The 25,183-nt window shown below is 47.0% G+C and overlaps 1 protein-coding gene across 1 annotated transcript in view; it reads right to left on the bottom strand.

Moving 5' to 3' along the window:
- Positions 1-22,823, bottom strand: part of EEIG1 (estrogen-induced osteoclastogenesis regulator 1) — a 31,806-nt gene extending 8,983 nt beyond the window's left edge. The window contains exons 1-4 of the mRNA XM_084219905.1: positions 22,730-22,823; positions 20,708-21,329; positions 2,291-2,411; positions 1,936-1,965 (exon numbers count right to left, since the gene is read on the bottom strand). Coding sequence (XP_084076031.1) covers positions 1,936-1,965; positions 2,291-2,411; positions 20,708-20,853 — 297 coding nt within the window. The 5' untranslated portion in view covers positions 20,854-21,329; positions 22,730-22,823. The remainder of the gene's footprint in view (positions 1-1,935; positions 1,966-2,290; positions 2,412-20,707; positions 21,330-22,729) is intronic.
- Positions 22,824-25,183: the final 2,360 nt, after the last annotated feature.

Below are 25,183 nucleotides of genomic sequence, written 5' to 3'. Positions count from 1 at the left end.
ATCACTGTGACAAAGACACAGCACCACCACACCAGGAGAACAGCATGGCACAGGGGTGGCCCAGACCCAGATCCCTCTTCCTCCACCACAGCACTACATTGTGAAAGGAGATCAACACTGGAGCACAGAGTGTGGGAGAACCCTCCAGCAGCCCACACAGAGGTCAGAAGCTCTTTCAGGAAGCAGACTCCCAGTATATAGAGGAAAGATCTCTTAACAAAAGGATGTTTTCAGATATAACCTTTCAGAACAGTTTCCTCAGTTTTCCAGCCAGCTGATGGCATTTCTTCCAGCTCAGGGAAAGAGTTTCTGCTTTATCAGTCCTTCCTGTCGTCTTCCGCTCTGTCACCCCTGACACCGAGGTGACATTCACGTCAAACCCCAAGGTGTGCAAGGCACTGGAAACTGCCTGGAGCCCAAACAGCCCCATCACCCTCAGTCCCTGCTGATGGGGGACCAGGTACAGAGGGCATTCAAAGTTTCACCTTCCTCTACATCTGGAGAAGTTCTCAGCTGAATTAGGATCGTTTTAAAAGGTGGGGACTTGTGGTGTAAAATGGGAAAAGAGCTGCATGGACATGCACCACAGACTTCTGCCAGAAACATTAGGAAGCCCAAATCAGTTCTGTCATGAGAACCTGCCTGGAACAAACCTGGTCCACTGGGCAAGATTACAATCACTCTTGTTTGGTGTGACATCTCTCATTTCTGAGCTGCCTCAGATCATCTTCTCAGAGAACACATCTGTCTTTTTCACAGGAGACCAAGCAAGATACCAGCCAAGAGACAAGTACTTGAGATTTGGTCTCCAGTTCTGGGCTGGAGGAAGTTAGTCTCTTTTAAATGCCACTAGACACAACTGGAGACTGAGCAAAAAGGAAGTAGGTTAGAACATGACCTGAATAAAGTCTCCAGGTTAACTCCACCATAGAAACGTGCCTTCAGGCTTCCTTTAATTCTGCCTTCCCAAATCGTGCAGAAAGCTTGAGGATGCACAATGCAGGAGGCAAAGGCTGATGCACTTGCTATGTTTCTTCCTCCAGTTATGCTGCTCTCACTGGACATGCAGCTCTGCAGAATGAATAACCTTCCCACAGTGTGAATTTAGTGAAAGAGAGACTGATGGCCCTGGAGACCATGTCCTAATTAGCAACAAAAAAGGAACAATGCCACGTTGCCTTCTCCCACCCAGCACAGCAGAACACAGGAGCTAGTGCAGTAGACCCCTCATAGCCAGTTGCCTCCATGGCCTCAGAAAAGATTTTGATGAGAAGCAATTCTTACATGGCTCTGTGTGACCAAAGCATCTGTTTGTTAGAAGCCAGCAGCAGTGACTCATTTTCAAACAAACATTTCAGGCACTGTGTGAGCTCAGCTTCTAAGCCAACATTGTCTCTTGATCCAGCACAAGGAGGAGAAGGGGATGGCCCATTGTCTGTCCCATAGCACAGGCAAGAAAAAGGCAAGGAAGAGAAACCAAGGCTAAGATCCCTGCTGATCCGTTTGGCTTTTGCCTTGGTGTCTCCTGTGCTCTGGCAGGCAGTGATTTCTGCTGAAGGCTCCTGCATGCTCTCCTGAGGCAGTGAGGTGCCTGCCCCAGCTGGCTGCTGTGCTCTGGAGAACAGAATTGGAGTCTGTTTCTTTATTAGAGACATGCTGCCAGAAGCCAGAGAGTTCACATCTGACTCAGAACTTCCCCAAAGTTTGAGGACATGCAGATCATCTCTCCAACCCCCATCTCAAATCCATATCCAAATCTGGATCCTGTCCCAGCAAGTCAAGTTTCTTGGGAAATCTCTTAACTCAGACTTAAACTAAGAACTAATGAACATCTCTCCAGATTGGTCCCCTCAGCAGCCACTGGTTTCTAATGGGTGTAAAGCAGGAGACAAGACCATCTTCACTCTGCTACATTTGCCCTTTCTATGCTCTTACCTTTGAGTAGGTTTTTCCGCCCTTCAGCTCCTATATTGGGAAACAAAACAAAACAGGAAAAGCAGCTATTATATGTGCTGGGGCAACAGGGGGAAAGTCATTATTCAGTCCTGGAATCTGCTCTCAGGATTCACAAGCCTCTCTCTCAAGGGTTACCAACACATTGGTCACTCCCATCCTCCATCAAGGACTCTTCTTGGAGAGAGAGGCTCCATTCCAGCATATCCTGTCCCAAACAATCTTTCCTTCCCACCACAGTCCACATAATTTTTCTTGCTGCCAAAAAGCAGCCAGTAACCAGCTGCCAGTACACCACTGGTGGTGCTACCTGCCAGAAGCAAAGCTGGATGCTCACCTTACGGACAGACACTCGGCAGATGCAGGGGTCCAGGAGCCCTGTGGCAGGGTTGGCACTCATTTTACACACAAAGGTGAATTTCTTTTTCCAGCGGACACAGTTTTCCTGAACTTCCTCCCTATGAAAAAAAAAAATCAAATAAAGGTAAAAAGCCAAATCAAGCCCAGCTATTAAGTATCTTTTTTAATGACTGGCATCCCAGCCCACAAAGATCCTCTGCAACAGCTTGGTTCACCTGGAAATTAACCACACAAAGGCGTTAAGTTAGCATCAAGCTTTCCACTAGTCAATACAGGTAAAATCCACCCAGGTTACAGAAATACTAATCATCTCATCAACAGAATTTGCCTTTAAAACTCTCACAAGCTCTGACATTTCCTGCTCAGCCAGTTTAGCTCATTCACCGTCCGGCCTGCATGGAGCAAATCTCCATTCCTGAACTGGGCTGAAGGTTCACAAGCTTATCTCCCTCCAGCATGTCTGTTTGTACAGCCTGTGCACAGCAAAGTGCTCTGTGTCCTGGATGGCCTGTCCTTCCCTGCTCCTCAAGCTGGCACTAAACCAGCGAGGATAGCCAGCTTGAAGGAGGACAAAAACACGTGTGGAAATGCTCCTGGTGCAAGCAGACAGGGTCACACCAAGCAAACACTGTGCTTCAAATCCTGCAGGGGCTCAGCCAGGGAAGAGGTGGTTTTGCTTGCACAGCTTCTGAGCAGACCATCCTGATCACGTGGCTCTGGCATAGCCTGAGCCTGCAGGAGGAAGAGAAGAAGCCTTCCTGAGTGCAGGAATCACTTCAGCTACAGCTCTGGCTTCCACACAGCCCTCAGGGGAAGCTGGATTTTACAATTCCAAGGAAGCTGGTTCAAAGGAACCTGGAAACAAGGTGTGTGGGTCCCTCCACAGGGCTCTAGCTTCCTACCGTGCCTCTACAGGACCTGATCCATTTATGGCTCAGAGCTTGGCTCTCAGCCAGTCCAGTTCTCAAAGTAATGAGGCCGGGGGAGGATGGGAAGGCACTGCTGACAGCTGTGAGCAAGCAAGTCTGACTCTTATCTCTCCTCCTAGCACAGGACAAAGGTGCAAGGGCAGCTGATAAACTGTTTGCTTTAGCAGGGAAAGGGAGGCTTCCCACCATCTGACCCAGGCCAAAGGGACTGGTGGCAAAGGGGAGAGTGATCAGCTTTGGTAGTGCCTCCACTTCCTAGGAAGGGAGAGGAAGAATCTGTAGCCCACATTCCATTAGGGTAACCTCGAGGTGAGCCCAACAGGACAGATCCAGGGACTCAATCCTGAGCCAGGAGGTGCCTGCTGGTCCTCCAAGACATTCTGTGGGACCAAATGTGCCAACCAAGGGAGACACGGAGAATAGAAAAGGAGTAGCTGACAAAAAACTGAAACCTGTAATCCTCTGTAATGCAGATAAAGGCTGATCATCCCTGTTTAAAACAGGAAAAAACAGAAGGCAACAACTCCTTCAAGATAGAGAACTTAAATCCCTTCCAGACAGAACTCAGGCTCACTATTGAAGTCAGTAAAAAGTGAGATATCTAAGTGCCAAAAATACCTTTGAATCTGGGATTATTAATTCAAGATGAGATCTGGTTCTCATTACTTCACTCAACTTACCCCAGCTCTTTCAGACAGGAGGAAGAAACACATCCAAAGGGATTAAAAAGTATTTGTCTGTAATAAAGTATTCACCATGCCAGCCAAATTAGGCATGTTACATTTCAAATATGGGTGCCTTAAACCTGCCTCAATAATGAGCGTCTTAAATGACCTAAGGGAAGGAAAAACTCAGGATACAGATGAGAAAAGGTATGCAACAGAATGGAAAACCACCTGTGAACACATGCTTCAGGAACACAAGGCAGGTACAGGGGGATGCAGGAAACACTAAATATTTTAGGAGCATTAGTCACCTTTGGAAAGGAGCTGCTATTTTCTAGAAAGCAAAGCTAATGCTAAAGCTACTACTGACACCAGAGCTCCAAGGGAATGCTGGAAGGCAGCTACAAGTGAAAGAGGTTCAGTCAGACAGCAGCACACTGGAGCACACCTTGCTCCCAGCCCTGATCAGAGCTCTAACTCCTGCCAGACAAGAGCATTCATGGGATGCTCCCTCCAGCTCCCAGAGCCCATGCCTGGCTCCCACAGCTGCAGGACCCTCAGTGGGATCAAGAGCTGCTCCAGTACGCGAGTTTAGTTTCCTTACTCAGGAGTTCTTGCTCCTTTTACAATGCAGCCATGATTAAGCATCTGCTGGATGCTGCTAAGTCCAATGAAGGCTAATTACTTCCAAACGTGGTAAAAAGTACTGATTAGCAATACAGAGCTCCATAGCTAATTTGCCTTTAGCCTAAGCTCCTCTAACAGACATTCTGCTTCTTATTAAGGATGTACATTGGCTTTCCAGAACTGCTGTAGATACCACACAGTGCAAGGGATTAGGAAAAGGATTTGGGGGTGTTATGTTACCCACAGCACTGTGATCATGAACCTCAGCTGCAGGTGCACACACAGCTTAGGGGTTTTGTGCCTTTGGAACAGCCTGCACATGGCAAGAAGGAGTTTAGAAGACAAAATCCAGAGCTGCTTTCCAGTCACAAGTTTCACAATCATTCAATAATGAATTTCAACCTTTTTTGGGTTTTTATTTTAAAGGGTGGGGACTGGGTCTGTATCATTAGACAAACAAGCAACAGCTCTATTGTTTCAAATTAAACTCTAAAAAATTAGTTCCACATTTCCAAAAGATGGCATGTGGAGAAGAAATGGGCTTTGCCTACCCACCTCCCTTCAAGCTATCATTAGGCTGGTAATTAGAGAACACTAAAAAAGGGACACAAAAAAAAGGAGAACTCAGATGATGAGCAGTTTTGCATTTAGCCCTGGAATATTCTCAGATGTACAATTCTGAACCATCATACAGAAACAAAAAAAACCCAAGAAGCATGGTGAGGGCTGCACTGAGAGAAGTTTTCTTTCATCCTAAATCACAAGGCAACTAAAAGTAAAGCAGAAATGAACAGCTTAAACCCAGAAGTGTCTAATTTTAAGTTTCACTCTGTATTTGGAGAACCAGAAATAGTTCACACCAATGCCAGGTCTAGGTGCCAATTCAACAGGTCTTCAGAAGTTTTATTTTAAAAAAGCTGTCTGTATCATTTTGCAAAAAGACTCCCAGAAGGTTGAATCTCTGCCAAGCTAAGCTTTGCCCTCTTCTGACTTCAGACTTATTCAAAGCTGTGTAATTACACTTTCCAGACCTAAATATACCTCCTCAGAATAAACCAGTGCAGTCCTGTGGCAGCTTTTGTGAAAAGCAGAGTTTTGGGAAGAGCTTTCTGTGGTTTTCTAATCCTGGAGCTGCTCATCTACCTCCAGCTCAAGGAAGAGTTTTTTGCATCCCTCATCCATCATTCAACCTCTTGAGAGAAGATTCACCAGGAAAAGAGCAGCTGGAAGATGCTTCACCATAGCATGGTGAGGATTCAAGTAATGGGAATGACGCACAGCAGGGACCCACTGCTCTACCTGCTTTTGGAGAGGCAGCTGTGAACTCAGGGAAGCCTCCCAGGCCACTCTGGGTTAGATCTCACACACAGCTCTGGAGACAGGCAGAAAAACACACAACAAACAGACCTTAAAGAAGAGATGTTTCCCAGCTGTGGTGTAAGTGCCATGGGCAGACCAGCACTGTTACAGAAAGCTACAAGGCTCACTCTGAATTCAAGCTGGTAAAGCAAACACTTCTAGAAAAAGGCCATATATACAAGCCATGCTATCTTGGGCTACTGTGAACCTCTCTCCCACATGAAAACCCAGCTAATGAAACACTAGAGCAGAGATTAAAACTTCTATTTACAGACTCAGAGCTGAGTTGTGGGTATCAACCTTCCAACACACCATCCCCTAAACACTTTTGCCTTGCTGAAGCATTTAGAAAAGCAGATGTTTCACTCCTGCTTTATGGCAGTTGTCACACATAAGACAGTGTCATAAAAAGGCCACAGCCTTACTGAAAGGGCTGCAGCAACAAAAAATAGCTTTTAATGTCAAATGTTTCACTAGAGCAATGTGTCTCAGTCTGATGTTTCGTGCATGGGGCAAATGTGGGAAAACCTCAGGCTAAATGGGACAGTATAGAGATAAGCACACACAAAGAGCTTCTTATTCAGATTTACTCCTCCTCCTTACACAGAGGGGAAGGGTAAGCTTTCCTATTTCTGATGCTCAGTCCACAAGCTCACTGTCCCCCCTCTGAAATGAGGATCTGTGTCAGAGCCTTCAAGCAGAACTAATCCCCCTCTCAGCAGACATAGTCCTCTGCACCCTCCTCCCTGGTTCACCACTGCAGCAGGAGCAGCAGCATCTTATCTGATAAGGCACAGGAGAGATAATAGCATTTTAGAGAGGCTGCCAAGCCAACTCCCAGCTGAGATTCTTTTAAGTGCAGTGAAAAACAGCCCTTCAAGGGGCCCTGACACACACCACCAGTGTGTCTTTTGGGGAGTAAGGGAACACAATCCCTGCAATGCAGGTACAATCCCCTCAATCACAGAGAAACAAAATATCACATTATTTCAGCATATTGCACCTGAAAGGCATCTTCTACACCATTTCTTTACACAGCTCTGCTTTCATCTGCAGAGACACAGTTAAAACAGTCCCATCTAATCCCCAGCCCTTCCAAAGGCTGAATTAGAGCAGAATTCACTGACACTCCCATAGCTTGGAAAAGCCTGGAACAATCCTGCATTTTGCTCCAAAGAAGACAGTTACTATTTTAACTGGGCTATCTAGTGCAAAGCTGTAGGAGAGACCTTTGGTAACTGCAGGGAAAAATCCCTGAAAAGCCTGTTTTGAAACTGACTTTCTAGGATGTTCAGGAACCAGAACACCCTGGAGTTCACAGCACACCAAAATATATCCTATCCTACAAACACAGCAGGTCCTGCTACTAACAATGCCTAATCACTGCCTATAAAATACAGGAATTACAAAAGTGGGTGAACATACATATGCAATACAAAGCAAGCCCTCATTTAGCCATTAGCTGGTTTAGAGTTACAATGCAGAACCTGCAGGTATCTCCAAATAATGGGCTTAGGACAGGGCACTTCATGGCAGTACACACATTATTAAAGAAAAATACAGCTCTGAGGCTTTGCCATCCAGATGCCTGGCAAGGAAAACGAGAGGAATCCACAGTGAGCAGGATGCACTGCGGGCAGGCACCACAGGAACAGGGCACATCAGTGAAGCTTAGGGCTGCCAGCATCTGCTCCTGTCAGGCTCATAGAGGCCAAACACAGGTAAGGAAGCAGAAGCAAACACAATGTAGCAATAGGTGCTGGGAAGCTCAGTGGGAACACACGGCAGGAATGAGACGTGACACACCACATCCCTTGGGGAACATCATCAAAACCAGCTGGATAAACAACCTATGAAATCCTAGTTTAACCTGGAGGTGGACATATGCCTTACAAGTTTACAAAGAGGGGTTTTGCCTTCCCTGAGCAGAAGCAGTGCAAGGGCTGCAGGGAACTCCCAACAATAAAGTCACTCTGCTGTGCCTGAGCTTACATCACTGGCCAGAACAACTGCCAACCCAAGGAGCTGGACGTCTCCCCCTCTGCAAACAACCCCGTATTCTCCAGCTGACAAGTGCTGGTTGTTGTTCACTAGACATGAGCAGTTATGATGGAAAAATGGCTCAGAGACAGATGATGCAGACTGTGTTACTGAGAGAACTAAGCAAGCCTTTGTCATTTGAAACAAGTCTTATTTGGATGTTTCACAGCAAGTGTTTTAAACAAGGGTGCAGCAGTAAGGTCACTGCATCTACCAACCTACTCACAAAATTAACTTTTGAACTCCCAGCAAAGCCATTCCAATGGCCCACGGTGAAGAAGGACACCTCATCTCCCTCGTGGCATCAGCTTACACTTGTTCAGTTCTTCATTTGCACCAGAGCAGTGATATGTAAAGCTCCCTAAATGCTAAACATTAACACCAATGCATTTAGAATGAGCCAACTGCACAATCCAGTGTTTTTGAGGGAGAACAAGGCAAACTCCAAAACTTCTGCAGGGCTTCACCTGCTGTCTGAGTTCTACCTCCCAGCAGGAGATGGACATACAACCACTCCTGCTGCTCACTGGCAGCTTGGGAGGAGTGAATGGGGAAGGGAGAGCAGGGGAAAGTCAGCTCAGGAAACCAGATTCCACTTATGCAGTTAAGAGCACAGGCTGCCTAATCCCTACTTGACTGGACATGAGACAAATACAGGAAAAAGGATTAATGGCAAATGTACAGGAAAAAAAAAAGGCAAATGGAAGAAACTCCAGCCACAACTGAGAAACCAAGCTAAGGAACAGTCAAGGCAGCTTCACTGAGGGACAGGGGATGATGATGACAGCACTGAGTATGTGAAAGGCAGATGAGGAAAGAACTGGAGCAAAAACAATAAGGCAAGCATGAAATAAAAAGTATTCAAAGAATGATTTAGATATCCTTAGGAATAAGCTGGTATCTAGCAGGCAAGAGATTGACTTTTGATGGCTTTAACCTTATTTCCAGAAAAAGCCTATTTGTGCAAAGTACATCTTTGGAACTGTGTGTTACAGTTCCCTCCAAGGCAGTGATCAATCTTGAGGAAGGTCCACCAGCACAAGCCAGGGAGTGATAATGCCTCCTGGAGAATGGGAGTGGCAGTCAGTCAATCACCAGAATAAAACCCTCCAGCATCAGCATCCCTAGTTGTGTATTAACAGCTTCTTTGAAAGTAATTCAGTTATGTCTGCACTCCAGTCACATGAACCCAGACATGTGTCTTTTGGAAGTGACAGACAGGAAATGCTGCACCTCATGCACTATGTCCCACAGGGAAGAGCTTTCCAGTGCACTGCATCCCATGTACTCCAGATCACTGCACCAGGTAGCCAGGCTCTCCAGTACATTCAGTGCTTCTCAAACCACTGGGAGTTATCCTAGAAGAAATATTTCCAACCACTCCTTGTATCTAAATCTTAAAACTATTAAGCTCCTCCTAACATGAATTATGTTAAAAATACTATATGAAATGAAACAATGGAGGTTATTAAAAAAAATCACATGCAGCTGGGGACCAAGTGCTACAGGAAAAGCTGCATAAGGAAATAAAAATTGTGCCAAATGGAGAAAGTAAGTCACAGAAAAATGACCCTTGAAAACTTAAGTTATAGGACAAGTCAGCTAAGTTTTGGAAGGGTAAGCAAGGGTGGAGCAGGGAGAAGGCATGGAGAAATAATTCTAACAGACTTGGCTACAAGCAGCAAGGGATGGGTACATGGCACTTTAAAGACGGGACATGCCCAGCAGAGCCACTCTGCTTTGAGGTATTTGTAATTTACATTCTGTCATCTGGAAGCAAAGAAGAGCTGGACATCAGGAAAACAAATCCAAGAAGGGAGTGTAACAGTAAATGCTATGCAATCTATTGTTACACACTGTGCTAAGGCAGACCAACCCAAAGCAACACATATCCAAGGACTTCTTGCCACATCTACAGAGCACGAGCTCTTTCTGGTCTGAGGCCAGGGATGTGTGCCAGGAGCAAAAACATCACAAGCAAAGAACTACCAAACTCCTAAGTGTAAAGGAAGGAATAACTGGATACATGACTCAGTTACTAAAGCACAAGTCTGTAATAATGTGCGTATTGAATGCTGAAAGACGCATTTGCTTTTTTTGAACTCTCATCATGCACTGAGTCACCACACAACTCCTACTTCCATTGTTCTGATAGACTCTGTCGGAGCTGGATTAGCCAAGAATGAGCCATGTGCCAGGCTGCCAAGCCCACCACCAGTGCTTTCCTACCATAAGGAAATCCACCAGGATTTAACTTTCAGAAGAAACCAGAGCAGGTCTGCCCAGGTCAGCCACCAGCTCCACACTCAGGTTTTTGTATGCCACTGTTCCCAGCCTGGCCCACATGTGTTGTTCCTCTGGCTTTGTGCTACCTTGCAGCTCACACCCACCACGCTCTGAAGAACTTGTCTAACTCTGGGCCTAAATACCTCTTAGATCTAATATTCCACAACTGCAACCACTGAACAATCAAACATGCATAAAACAGACATGAGGGCAACTTAACTAAGTTACCTCTTATGAACTCTAACCTACACCTCCCGTCCAGCCAGCTAGACTCACAGGGGCATGAAAAAAAACCAAGCTGAGAGAATTCCCTGTTACTGGGGGGTGGAAGGCACAGAAGGTGGGGTGTTCAGGCTCATTACCAACAACTGTATAGTAAACCCCACAAAATTTAAAATAGGGTGAAGAAAATCCCAACTCTTTCAGGGCCTGTTGGCCCTTTGGACAAATCACAATTCAAATTTCCCCTTTGATTCTAACAGATTGAGGACCTAAAGTTTTAGAAGGCCCCAGACACTTCAGAAAAACTCTGAAGTTTGCTCTATACAGATGGTTACAAGATTAAGGTAGAATAACACAGTGAATTTCTGAGCCAATATGTGTTTCTGTATCACAACGTGGCTTTTCTCGAAAGCCTTTTTACTTTTGGCAGAGCACAGATGTAAAATGAAGATTCTCTGATTATCCATTGCTGGTGTATATTTATAAACTTTCTTCATCCCCTAAGTGTTAGCTGTCATTCTGAGAGATTCCAGATTTGGATTTTGCTGACTAAATTTAAACTCTCAGTGAAGAAAGACAGCAATGTAAACTCCACCAAGGAGAACTCCGATAATGTGGCCACCTCACAGGGCACAAGACATCGCTGCAAGTCTGTATTTTAAGAAAGCTAGCTTTGAACACAAGACACTGTTATGAAGAAAAAGCTATTTATAAAGAAAAAAGCTACCTTTCAAAACTAAAAAAATTCAACACTTGCCCGCAAATATGAGAAAAATCCAGACATAGGTCAATTCAATAGGTCAAGGCTTTGCTGGGATTGTAAAACTGGCAAATGAAAACACAGAAGGGAATCAACACAAGACTAGGAACAACATCACTAACACAAGTGATGTGCAGACACAAATGTTTTTGCCTCTAAGGCAGGTTTAGGGCACGTGAAGACATAATGATGCCAGAATAGTTTAGTGACTCTTTTTGCCAATATCAACCCTACTTCAGCTGGGAGAGTTTGCCAATGTAGCTGTACCAGAGAGGTCTTTATAGTGCAAATTAACCTGCACATGAGGCCAAGTTCATTTCTGGAATAATTTCATTAACACCATATGATGTAACATCACTGCAATTTGGCTTGAACATGCTGAAGAGTCTTTCAGTAAATAAGCTGCCTCAAGTCAACCCTGTGCTAAAAGTAGGTTCAGTTACCCAAGAGGTAACACCCAACCATGCTCAGACGTGTTTCTTTCCCTATGAGTCATTTCTATAGAGTACACATTTACTCAAAACAAATACAATAGCCCAGGAGAAGGGCTTTATATATTAACAGCAACTTTTTCATTCCAGGATCAACACAGGTGTTTTGTGATAGCTCCTTTATAGAGGCACCATTCAGCAGTACAAACCAGGTGACTGGTTTTATGGACAAGGTTCAAACATGTTTTCCCTGAACCTCTGTCCCCTCCATCAATGTCTATCACTGCTGGTGTTTATCAGCAAAAAGGCCACTCAGCAGGAGAGGTCTGCAAATGAGAAGAGGCTGCTGAGCAAAGCTTGTTGACCCCTGACTCAACACTGTACTCGTGGTGATGGGCTGGGACTCCTAACTCAGCCTCTCCCAACTCTCCCTTCCCTTCTGCCCCAGTTTCAGTGCCAGAGCCAGCAAGAGGGGAGATAAAAAGGGTCTGAGACACAGCAGCTAGAGCTGATTTTTCTCCTCTGGAGCCAGAGCTGCAGACAAACACAATTCTCTAAGAATGACCAATATCTCATGGTGCCACTTGCCCTAATGAGAGAAAGGTAGTTTCATAAATTACATCTTGTTTAAAAGCAGAATCTGGGAGAGCTCTGCATTTAGTGCCAGCAGCAAGTCCTGGTTAAGGCCTTGGGAGATGTGAGCACAGGATCCCACTGCAGGAGCAGGTTTCTGAGGATCAGCAAGGCTTTACCTCCTCTGTGGCTGTCACCACAAGCTGTATTCAGACATGCTCCCTTGATTCTCCCCTGCTGAGAGCAAATGACATTGGAGATGTACTGCATCACTTCTGGAGGGAAAACAACACGTTTGTTTTGAGAGAACAGACAGCTGCACTTACAGCAGGAAAAGTCAGCACTATAAAACTGCATCAGAAATGGACCTGAAAGAGTACAGGAGCCACAGCATCATTAGCTACTCCCTATCCAGCACAAAAAGGGTGTTCAACAAAGCAGAAAGGCAGCAAAGCACAGCAACAGTTATAGGAAATACACTCCTCCACAGCACAGTTTCCCTTGCAGCAAAGAGCACTACAGGCTACAAACGAGCAACACTGTGCTTGGAAAGAATTTGACATTTATATAGATGCAATATCCTGGTGTTACCAGAACAGGCCACTGACAGAAGCCAGGGAAAGCTTTCCTGCAGAGGGGTTACTGCATAATTAATCTGTAACACAGGCAAGCAGACTACCTCTGCTCAGCCTTACTGCTTAGTCTGGAAGCAGGAGGCTGCACTAGCCGGGGCTGACTGGTTACAGCAAGGCTGCCTAAGTGTAAATGGTATTGCTTCATCTTGGAGCAATGGAGCATTAACAGCTCTGGAAAAATTGCTGAATTATAAATATCCTACAGGCCTCCCTCACATTCTCTGACATGCAGGCACAGCCTAAGCGAGGGTGGGAAGAATGGGAACTAGCAGGGGAAATAGGAATGATGGAAACACAACTAAACTGGAAACCCTCTCCTCAACCTACACAGATGCAAGCAAAAACCCACTGAACACCACGATGCCATACCCACCTCACCTTTGCTGTCTCAAGCATAAATAAATAAAGCCTCAAAGTCTGATACAATGCCAGGTAAAAAAAAATTCCCTATGCCTTTTTTTCCAGAGAAGCGCTTCCTTCCTCCTCTCCTGGCCATCCACATTTTTATTTTGATGACCAATATCATCCCTTAAAGACTGGAAACAGAAGTGACCAGACAGAGAACAAGACAACCCAACCACATGACCTCTGTAGGTCTCTAAAGCTGCATTGCTAATTAGTCCTGCAGTTTTCTAGCCCTTCCAGGACAGTAAATCCACACACTCCCGTGTAAGCACTGACAGTGCTTTCAGGCTGAACAGACAGAGTGCATTTCTTATTTAAAGTACAGCATACAGCAGTAAAAGTATTTTTAGCTTCATCCTATCTCCTTCTACAACATGGGACCTCCTTCAAGGCCTCCTCCCAGCAATGAGGTAGGATAAGTCCAGCCAAAGGAAAGGCATAATCCTGCTCTCCTGCCAGCTCAGCTACTCGCTATCCACAGGGAGTGTGGCCTCTATATATGATACTGCTTATGTAGAACATCCTGTCTCTTCCACACCTGCCTCCTCCCAATCCTCTAGTCTCCATGTGCTTCCTCTTCGTTGTCTTCCTCATCCCATAACTCCACCCCAGCTCCTTGGCCTAATCCACTGAGTTACAGGGGTGACCCATGTGAAGCACGTGACAATGACATCCACAACAATCAGCGATTTCGAATCGTGCACAACAATTCCCTTTCTTGCTCATCAGATTAAAAATACACCAAACAAGAAGGCTGTTCATGCAGTGAACACTGGCACAACTGTTTGTCTAGTGGGAAGTGCCTTTCAAACCCAGGCACTAAAATGAGATGCCGAGTCCCACTGTATGGTACCAGAGGGATCATGATGCCAAGTCCGCAGTTACAACAGCGACGTGCATCGTGTCTCCCAGCAAGTACACTTGGCACTATATGAATAAACTGCAAGAGGAAAAAAATAAAGTCTCTCACCCTGCAGGGCAAGCAGCTGGTACTGGGGTGGGCTGACACATCCTGAAATAACACCTGAAATGATCACCTTTACAGCACAGATTACTGACACACATTCACAGGATGCTAAAGAAGAAATAAGCAGATCCAAATGTTGGTCCAGGGAATTTCTAAAGTCTTCTGATTATTAAACAATAACCCAGCTATGAAATAATTTCTGATCCATTTCAGAATAGGCTGCAAGTGAAGAGCTGGCAGCCCACAGAGGATGCAGAACATATCCTGTTTGAAGAAGGGAGGTCACACACAGAGCCACATCCGCCTGTCCTTGCACGGATGAGGCCTCACAGAGCCACACACACAGGTGGATGCTGCAGAGTTCACCATCCCACACTGTCAGGCCTGAAGTGAGGGAGGTTTCTGATCTGAGAAGACACTGGCCTCTTTCCTGAAACACTACCAGATGTAGTTTCCTGCAATAAAATAATAATAAGAAATAAATCTGTACCTGCCTCATTTATCTAGAAACTGGTAACAGAACAACTTGCCACTGGCAACTTATGGCCTATTAAAATACCAACTGCTGTGCAGAGAGACCACAGGCTGCTGAAGGCACGCATGAATTCCTCAGAAATTCAGCTACAAAGCTAGAGTCAACACTAATGGCAGCTCAAGAGCACAAAGAATAAAGAGACTGGAAGCCCTTTAGGCCTTTCCCTGTATTTCAGGAAAAAAACTATGTCTTAAAGGAACAGGGCCACTCTTACCTACCTGATTCTCAGCCAGAACTGATGGTATTGTCACCCTGCAAATTAAGTGGGCCACAGAGCCTGGGTTCCCAGTAGAACATTAATTTTCAATGAGTAATTTTTCTGAGCCAAAGGCTGCTTAAGTCACACAGATAAGGCTGTTGCTAAGAGTCAGCTGTCAAAGCAATGCCAGCTCAGAGTCGGCGATGAGGGGGAAGTTTGAAAGCCGCCTGTATCTGACCGTATTTACTGATGCTGTACACACAGCATATCGGTTACAGCGCTTCAGACTGCAGCTTCTGGTCAGCAGAGCAGCCTCTGCCTGAGCCACAGCAGGCAGGACAGAGCCAGGCCATGAACAGAGACTGTTCTTTACCCAACAGGATACAGCCCCCGTGGCAGGAAGGTTTGAACCTAATTCTGCCAGTCTCGTGACAGGCTTCGATGCGGTGACCGGTGACAGGAAGAGGCAAGTACAGCACAAAGCAAATCAGCCTGCTCCAAAGCATCTGTCAGACCCTGCAGGTGTAGCAGCCAAAGGCCAGGAAAGGTGACAGAAGTGCTTTGCAAACTCAAAGCACAACTTAAGATGGTTTGTGCAGGGGACCTTGTGGTGCTCCAACACTTCTGCAATTTTTCCGACACGCTCAACTTGTGAGAGGTTAAACCTCATTCACTGCTTCTGCTCTCACAACTTGCACCTACATTTAGCTGCACTCCTGGAATGAACCCCCTTTTTGTCATCTTTGCTGTCTAATTTCTCTGTATTTGTTTCAGAATGCAAGGAACTGCAGGTACTATGCTTGAATATTATCTTGAAATAGGTAATGTTTTATTGCAAATCACTTCAAGAGGCTGTATTCAAATCACTTCTCCATTAACACCCCCAGCCTATTCCTGAGGCTCTGCCAGGAAGGAAGGATGTTATGTGAAGCTCCTCTGGAACATGAAAACTAAGTCCATTGATCTGTATAATAGGAGTATTTGTACATGTAGGGAAGGTCTGCATTTCCAGACACATTTGCAACAAAAGTACTTTTAAAATACTTAACATACCACGTGCCCTAGCAGAGGATAGAGCCAAGCACGTCCTGTCCTAAAATATGGAACTGGGAGAATGGTTTAAAGTCACAATCAAGTTCTTTGCTTTACTAAACTGTGACAATCCCACTGGAATCAAAAGGCAGCACTCGGCAAGTGATCCCCTTTTCACTACAGCCAGATTTCTTCCCTCCTGGGGACTCTAGAAGAAACTACTTAGTTACCTAACCTTTGTTTTTTAAGGCAGACAGTAGTCAAGATTCAGATCTCAACCAGGCTGAACCAGTCTTTCAGTCTCTGATTAAACAAACAGCGAAGGATTCTCCAGTCTAAAAAAGCTATACAAGGTCAGCTTAATTACCTGAAGTGTCAGGCACAATGATTTTGTAAAGACAGTGAAGTAGTTGATTTCTAACTCCCACCACCAAGAGCTGCTTTCTGGAGGTGGCATAACTTGCACCTCCCTTCACAAAATGTTTTGAATCACCAGCCCTGTGTTAGCAGGGCAATGCTTCTTTATTTACGTCCTATAGTAGTGAATAAGTTCTGTTTATCACTAAGGCATTACGATGCTTTTTATCCCACCAGCTGCCAAAGGCAAGTAGCTTCAGCTCATTTGTGCCTACACGACGATGACAGAGCCACACTTACACAAAAGCTGACCTCAGTGCACAGGGAGCTATCAGTGTGAGGTGCCTTCCCAAATATCAGCGTTTCTCCAGTATTCTGGATGAAGCTTTACACTCCCAAAAAAATAAATCAAGTATGCAGTGCAGGAAGTGGCCTTTCATACTGACTCAATTAAAAACTGCAAGGCTAAGAACATTGTGGGTTCAGGCTGCAGCATTGACACACTTGGGGGTCAGACCACCAAAACAGGGTCAGGTCTTCCCAGATCGAGCCCACATGCAAACAGGGCAGGGCTGCAGGAGACAAGCTACAGTCATTGTTTCAAACTGTTGCAATGAGTGCCAGGATCAGAAAACCAAGCTGAAATGCTGCAGATGCTTGGAAAAGCATAGTCTCAAAAAAAATAGTCTGAGGTGCCTTCAGAAGACAATGAGGAAGGTGGGAAATGCTCTCAAAGTTGCTCAACTCATGCAAAACAGTCTTTCCTCTAGAGTCAGACAGGGGCTTTCAGAGCACAATCCCTTCCTTCAAATCCAGAAATACCAGAGTGAAACTGCTGGCAGGCTAACAGAACAATGTAGGATGAGGTGTCAGGAGTCTGTGGATAACACCTGGCTTTCCACTTCCTTCATGCTGTGTGCCAGCAACGCTCGCTGCCAACACAGAGCCAGAAATCACTCAGCACCAAGGCAAAGAGCATCTGGCTGTCACTCAACATGAACTGTAAGCAGAGAGGGGGAATTTAATTGACTCTTCCTCTTCTGGGATACCCAAAGATGTACATGAACTTACTACATCAGCCTGTAGCTTTAGGTATTCCTTTGGACACCCAGGCTCCTGCCTGCGCTGATCCACGGATGGGATATTGCCTGATGAATTTATTGTCTCATCTCTCTAGGAACAAAGCTGCACAACCCCCCAGAAAGCTTCAGACTGGTACAAAATGCAGCCACCCACCTGCTCCACAAAAACGGTTGCCATGAATACATCCCTACTTCTCTGCGCCTGCTATTTTTAAACATACTTGGGAGGCAACTGAATTCACTGGTGGTTGTGCTATTTAAGTATCTGGATTAAAAATATTCAAGGAATATATTGGTACTTCTCAATATATTGGGAAATACAGCATCTGCCTGGCCTACACCTGGCTCAGATGCCTTTTCAGATGCCCAGCTTCTGTAATCCAACTGCAAGGTGACAAACCCACAGACAATAGGTGCTTTTAACACAGAGCACTGTAAAGTGAAACCTGTGAGTTTTATCCCTCAGAAGCCTCAGAACAGCATAAGGAAACTTTACAAAGGGAGAGGAAAGGACAAGCCAAAAGATATTTACGGCTGAAACTCTAGTCATTAAAGTACCTATAGTTTAATGCAAGGCATGAGCATAGGAAGACTGGAAATAAGAGTACCTGCCTGCAAGAAAATAATAATTTAATAAAATCCAAACAAACCAGAAAACCCAGGAGAGGCAGATCCCCAAAGGTGAATGTGCTGACAGGACCTGAACCTTTTCCAGACATCCTTGAATTCCTAAGAGCATTTAGTCTTAACACATTTCAGACAGGTTCCCCTCCAGACAGAAGAGTGAGCAGACTTGGAAGGGGGTCCCAGCCCAGTGTGTCCCACCAGACCCAGAGCACCAGGCTGTGGCAGCTCTGTATGTGCAACCCAGGCTGAGCTGGACTTGGGACCAGGACAGGCTGATGGGAGCCAGCAGTACAGGCTGCTGCTTCTGCCTTGCCCCCGGGTCAAAATGATCCCAGTGTCACCTGGAACTCATTGGGAATTTCATATTCCCACCTCCTGCCACAGACAGGCAAGAGGTATCAAGTAAGCTTGTTGTAAATAACCTGAGAAATCTGTCTCTGGAGGTTCCTGTGTAACACTCCTCTTTCCACAAGACAACTACAAAAACTGATTTAATGTTTCCTGTGAAGACTCCTATACCTACTCTAACCTTAGTTTACTGACTCCAGGTGACAAGGGACACATTATTCAGATCAGTTCTCTGAAAACTCATGGTCATGAAGAGCTACAGCTCAGCTCAATCACAGCCACAGACCTCCAAACAGACCAGAACACAGAAGCCCAATCGATTGCAGAGCAAACACCAGATTTTGGACATAAGCAGCTCACAAGAGATTACCTGTCAGACATTACAACCTCAAACCCAATCAGTTTTGGAAGTGGTTGATTTCAGAGAAACAATCATAGATTCTAAACAACTTACAGATTTCTAACAGAGCACATATACAGTATCTCTCCTTTAATCTTTCCCAGTGAGTATCAAAAAGGTGATAGAAATGAAGAGAGGGGCACAGAGCAAAGCCAAGGCATGACCTGGGAGCCTCTCCACACAGTGACTCTTCTGGAAATTCATCCCTCCTGAAGTTTCTCTAACTGCAACAGGGAAAAATATTTGGAAAAGGTCAAATGACTCAATACCACTGAGACCCATAACTTTTCAAGCAGGAACAGGTTTCCATGTGCTTTCAGTTAGAGCACAGACAGGTTGGAAAGGCGGGAAACCCCCCAGCCCTCCTTGCCTTTGCTCGTTTCAGAGCCATGTATGTGTTTGGTTTTGAATTACAGTTGATTTTGCTGCTGGAACACATCTGCAACGCTGAGCGAACTACTGAACCCCAGCCAGCTCAGAAAACAACCCACACGGCTGGCAGCACCAGCAAACCCCAGGGATGGCTCCCAGAAGCTGCTTTCAGGGACAACAAGGAGAGGGGGATGGACATTTCCCTGCACAGCTTTTCCTGAGACACCCTCCAGTGCCACTTATTCTGTTATGACTCCAGGAAGTGGAAGGGTTAATTTCTTTCCAAGTTCACATACTGTTTGAATTCCTTAGATAAACTGCTTCCACCAAACCCAAGGATCTAGCCTCAGGGGAGAACACTAAGGAAAAGCTCTTTTGATGGATTTTCTTCAAAAGAGAAATTAATTCAAAGTCCATTTCTGGAGGTGTTCCACACCCTCGGCTTCTATGGACTTCAGATGAGGCTGCATCGTGCCTCTGGAAAAACTCTGAGCACCGCCCTAACACTTCAGTTTGCAAGACAGAAATGCTTTATGCTTGCCCAATAAAATCTTCTCTCCTGAAATGAGAAAGCTCAGGACACAGCACTACAAAGAGGAAAACCAGACCCAACCAGGCTTTAGTCCTGGGATAAAGCAGTTAACAGCTAGCACAAACTAATCCTGTGCCTTTAAAACTGAGCAGTCACTCAGGAAAGTAAAAAAACAAGTTTTGAAAGCCACTGAAGGCTTCCTTCATATTTTGAAGCAGAAAGCAAGTCTGGGCTGTTATGGAATTTGTGTTTGCATACTGCTCGTGATAATCTGTGTGCATAGTTGGAAACAAAGCAAGTTTTTATTACCAATTAGTAACATGAGTGGGGACAGACCTGCCTGAAGGAGGCAGAGAAATGCCAACAGAGGATGGCAGAACCTTATAATATGTGTAGCAGAAGGATTCCAACATGACATAGAAAACACTGCTGCTCCAAAGTGGGAAATGGAATGGCATCAGTTCAAGGAGATAAACTGGGTCTTTAACACTGACAACTTTAACTCCAGGCAGCAGTTTTCCCTTGCACAGCAATTTGCAACGCAAAACAAATTACTTCCACCCTTAACAAGAAGAGAAATTCAGTATCAAAGGGGAGAGCAAAGTTGGGAAGGGTTGCTTAGACATAGTTTCCTACAGAGTTGAGTTTTAAGTAAGGCATAAAGGCAATACAGAACAGGGTTTGAAACAGTGTGTGAGAACTTGGGCAAGGAGGAGGGGGAAAGAGAAGAGAGGATTTAATCCCCTTTCAGAGGAGTGACCTCCCACTCCCTCCCCTCATCTCTGAAAAATTCAATCCAGCTCGAATCAGCCAACACCACCCAGGTTCAGAGCTCTCAGCTATGTACTTCCCCTGCTCTGGAGAATGATAGGGCATGTGGGGCCCTACAACAGAACTATTAAAATCCCATCAAGAGGTAAGCAAGTGGTTGCCATATGCTAAACCACTCAAGGGAAGAATAACCAGGGAAAGAAGCACAGCCAGGCAGCAAGTCTGCAGACAGGGTCTTACCTGCTAGATAAGCTAGCAAAGTCTCCTCCATCTAGCAGCCTGATCTTGCAGAATAGAACCCCATTGACAAAGGGGACGGCAGTCAGCTCTTCTAGAGTAAAACTTGTCTGAAACTTGAATTTCTTCTTCTTCATCAAGAAAGCCATGGGCAAATTCAGTGTGGAAAGCTCAGGAATTCCAAACAAGATCAGGGAGAACTGGCTCACAGCACAAACAGAGAAGCAGAGGAAGGGCAGTCGTTGTGGGAGCACAAGCAGGGATAAATTCCAGTTCAGTTACAACGAGGGCCCAGCCTCAAACGCACGATTCTCTTCTCTTTGGTGGTCGGATCTGGCTGTGGGATCATCGCCAGGGCAGGCTTCAGGTGAGCAGGAAGAGGTCAGATTAAATCTCTGCAACATCTCCAAGGGAAAAGGGAGGGAGGGAAGTTGGGTCTCAGCTCCAGACCAGCAGGAGCTGTCCCAGTTAGAGGTTGCAGTGCTCTGTCTTCAGCACAGCCCCTCCTGAAAGCATCTCTTGTGAGAAGGCATCTCAAGTCCCAGGAGAGGCCTTATGTCTTCAGGCAGCACATTCAAAGAGCTATCTCTTGTGCAACTCTTTGATACAGGTCTTGATGGGTCACCTTTGGGAGGGAAATGAGTAAATTAGTTCCAGCCAGTCTTGGACTCCTCCTCCTGCTCTAAAACCTGTTTGGATAGGTAATATTCAGTCCAGACTCATTTCAGTCTGAAGAGGTATGGCCCCAATTAGCCCAGCCCCAACATCCTCTTTCCCCTTTTTGCCTAGGGCAAGCTTCACTGTTGTCATCCCCCTTGTAATCTGTTTTGCAAAGCAGCTAATAAAAATTTGCTCTATTTTCAGTCATCATATTTAGAAGCAGTTTACAGCACAAGATCATTCTAATGTGCAGACTAACAAGAGGAAGGAAAAGCCGTCTCAAGAAATGCAAAATATGTTTCTTTCCTGTATTTCCAACCAGCCCTAAGTGTTAGCACCTGTATCTTATAAATGGAGAAAGCAGCAGAGGGAAAAAAACAAGCAGCCTGCTCCAGATTACACAGCATAACAACCGAATCAGGTCATCTGGCTGTCCAATGGCCAGGCCCACCGGGAACGCTGCCTTCCCCCCGGCACCGGCACTGCACAGAGCTGTGCCCTGTACAGCTCAGATCTGGGGCTGGAGACAGCGATTTCGTTACACATTTACAAAACACCTAAACCGGGGAAGCAGGAACTGATTAACATCTCAAAGGGACAAGGTTATGAACATCGGGCAGTAAACAATCCTCACTGAGTCTAGGAGCTGCCTGCATGGGTGGGTGGGTGCTCAAAGACCCTCTCCTGCCCGGTGGCTGCGGGAGAGCCCAGCGGGCTCTGCCAGGGCCCGGGCACCTCCACGGAGGCTCCGCTGTCCCGCAGACACCTTGGAGCAGGGAGGGGAGACAGGTCGATGCTCCACACCACGAGCAGTACCTGCTCCTGCGCCGAGCTGCTGCCAGGTCTCAGCCTTGGCTACTGTGAGGTCACAGCATGTCCGCTGGCACTCCGGGGTCACGCACTGAATGGTACTCGGGACCCAGCTCCCTGTCCGAGCCGGGCACTGAGCTGTGCCCCGGTCCCAGCTCCCTGTCTGAGCTGTGCACTGACCTGTCCCCAGCTCTCTGAGCCGGGCACTGAGCTGTGCCCCGGTCCCAGCTCCCTGTCCGAGCCGGGCACTGAGCTGTGCCCCGGTCCCAGCTCCCTGTCCGAGCCGGGCACTGAGCTGTGCCCAAATCTTAGTCCACCTCTTGGCCCTCCGAACCCCCGACTGCCCTGCAGCCCTGCCCCAGGGGCCAAGCACCGAGCCATGCCCGGCTCGCAGCGCAGCTCCGGCCCCACAGCCCGAGCACCAAGCTGCAGCCCGGGCTCAGCACCCTCCCAGCCCGCGCACGGAGCTGCAGCCCGATCTCACCCCTCTCCCGGCCCCCATCACCAGCTGCCTTACGAAAGGTCTCAGCCCACTTCCCAGCGCCCTCCACTGACCTGCGGCGCGGTCCCGGCCCGGTGCCTGCCCGGCCCTGCCCGCTCCTCCAGCCCGCTCCTCGCACGGCGGCCGCCGCTCCCCGACACGGCCGCCTCTGCCCGCTCTACGCCAACTGCGGCCGCTACGCCGATAGCGCAGGCGGTGCGCGGGCAGCACGCGGCGAGAGCGGCGCCGCCGCGCTTTGGGAATACCGACGGCACGTAACACCCGCCCTCCCCCGAGACGAGAGAACGCGAGCGGCGCCGCCCGATTGGACAGCAGCAAGGAGGCGGGCTGAGCACTGCGAGGCAGTGATTGGTTGTTCCGGCACGGGGCGGGGAAGAGAGCGCGAGGATTGGAGGAGAGGGCTGTCAGTTTGAACAAGCCCCGCCCCCTGCCTGAGGGGGTGGGCGGGAAGCCGGGTCCTCGGTGTCCCCTCAGCGGGAGCTGGGGCGCTGGGCTTCCCGCCCCACACGATGTCTTAGAGCTCTTCTTTAGGCTGAGCAGCTCCAGCTGGCACGGACCTGCGGTTGGGGTGTCCCTGCCTGGGCCGAAGTGATGGCAGAGTCATCTGTCATTAGACATAAGGAACTCCTGGGAGTGGGTCCAGTGGAGGGCAGTGAGGATGACAGGGGAATTAGAGCATCTTTGCTGTGAGGAGAGGCTGGAAGGTGGGCCTGTTTAGCCTCGAGAAGAGATAACTGAGAGGGGACTTCATTAATGTGTATAAAACCTAAAGTGGAGTGCCCAGAGGAAGAAGCTAGGCTCAGCTCAGTGGTGCCAACCACAAGGACAACAGGCAAAAGCGATGCCCAGGAAGTTTTACCTGAACATAAGGAAGAACTTCTTTCCTGTGCAGTGATTGCTCACTGGCTCAGTGAGGTTGTGGAGTCTCCCTCACTGGAGGTACTCCAGGACTGTCTGGACACAGTCCTGTGCCATGTGCTCTGGGATCGCCCTGCCTGAGCAGGAAGATGGGGCCAGATGACCCACTGTGCACCCTTTCAACCTGACCCATTCTGTGGTTTGGTGACAGACATCCTCTCTGCATCCTCCTGACAGCCAGGAACTCTTCCCTGGCTTGCCCAGGCAGCTCCTGGTGACATCCCTCCCATCAGCGTGTCCCACAGGCTGCAGGCACACGGCTCCTCAGGCCACTCAGCGCTGTGGCCATGCTGTCCCCTCAGGGTACCACAGAGTGGCTGTGGGTCAGGCCAGCAGTGCCTGGGCTGGCTGCGAGCAGGAGGGAGGCCCAGGTACCACAGAGCCCTGGGGAGCAGCACGAGGCAGGGCCCAGAGCTGGAATCTCACCCTCCACAAGTGAGATGTGGCAACCAGCTGGGCACATCCCTTCATCAAAATGGCTCCCTGTTATTATGTGCTGCTGCTGCGTCCAGTGCTGCGGCTGGGATCCCTGGTTAGGCTGGATTCCATTGTTTAAGGGCAAGCAGAACAAAATGTCTCTCCTTGTCCTCAAGGAGGCTGCAATCATCAACGTGATTTGCCTAGATTTAAAATTTAGGTGTTTGCCCAAGAGCCTCTGTGGCTGAGAAGTTGAGGCTCATGTGGGAGGGACTGTTCCCAAGGCTGATATGCAAAGCTTGGATGAAAGCCTGGGAGTCCTTGCTCTCTGCCAGGCTTTGATGCCCAGACTCCTTGCCTGTAATCTGCCATCTATGCAGACAATATCAGAGCTATCAAATAATTCCACCACAATGTGAACCTTGGGAAAAAAAGAAGAAAAAAAAAAAGTCTGCTAGGAAAAGTACACAGAAATGTCCTTGGATAAAAGTGAAAAATTGTATCATGCCAAGTGCATTATGATTTTTGCTTAACAGGTTAAGCTTACACAGACTTTGGACTGGGAAAACATTTTGTATTGGTAGAGTGAAACCATCACAGGAGTTACCAGGAAACAGCAGGGTTTACAGGCCGCTGTTACAGGTGAGGCTTGAATCCTTCCATCAGTTCCTACCTGGTGTTTTCAAGGCTTTGAGGCACTGCTAGAGATGGGCTGGTATTTTTTGATTTCTGTTTCCAGCTTATTAGGAAAGAACCTGTTAAATATTTGATATTTACAAGCTATGCTGCTGAAATACCAGAGGCATCTGAAGAATCCAGCTCAGTTCTCACACCTCTCATGCCCCAGCACATGACTGACAGACGTGGATGCTCTGCTTCCATCTCTAGGTAAAGGACAAATGATCCCTGTGTGTGGTGTGGGAGGAGACTCTGTTATCTGCTATGATTCACTCTGGTAAATAACCTTCTCGAGGACTCTCTTGTTTATAGCAACAGCTTCAAATGCTAAAGTTTACAGAGACTTTAATCCTTGCTGTTCTCACGCATATTTACTTTGCAGTTTTATCAGAAACATCTCTTGAAAGCCTCAGTGTTTTTATAATTAATTGAATAATGTGACTGATGTTAAAAATAAATGGATTTGGAAGAATGCCCAGCGAGCTGCTGAGCAG

Source organism: Fringilla coelebs (genome assembly GCF_963513975.1).
Source record: "Fringilla coelebs genome assembly, chromosome: 21".
Lineage (NCBI taxonomy): Eukaryota > Metazoa > Chordata > Aves > Passeriformes > Fringillidae > Fringilla > Fringilla coelebs.
Note: the sequence above shows the minus strand (reverse complement) of the source record. Positions and strands in the feature narration are given on the sequence as shown.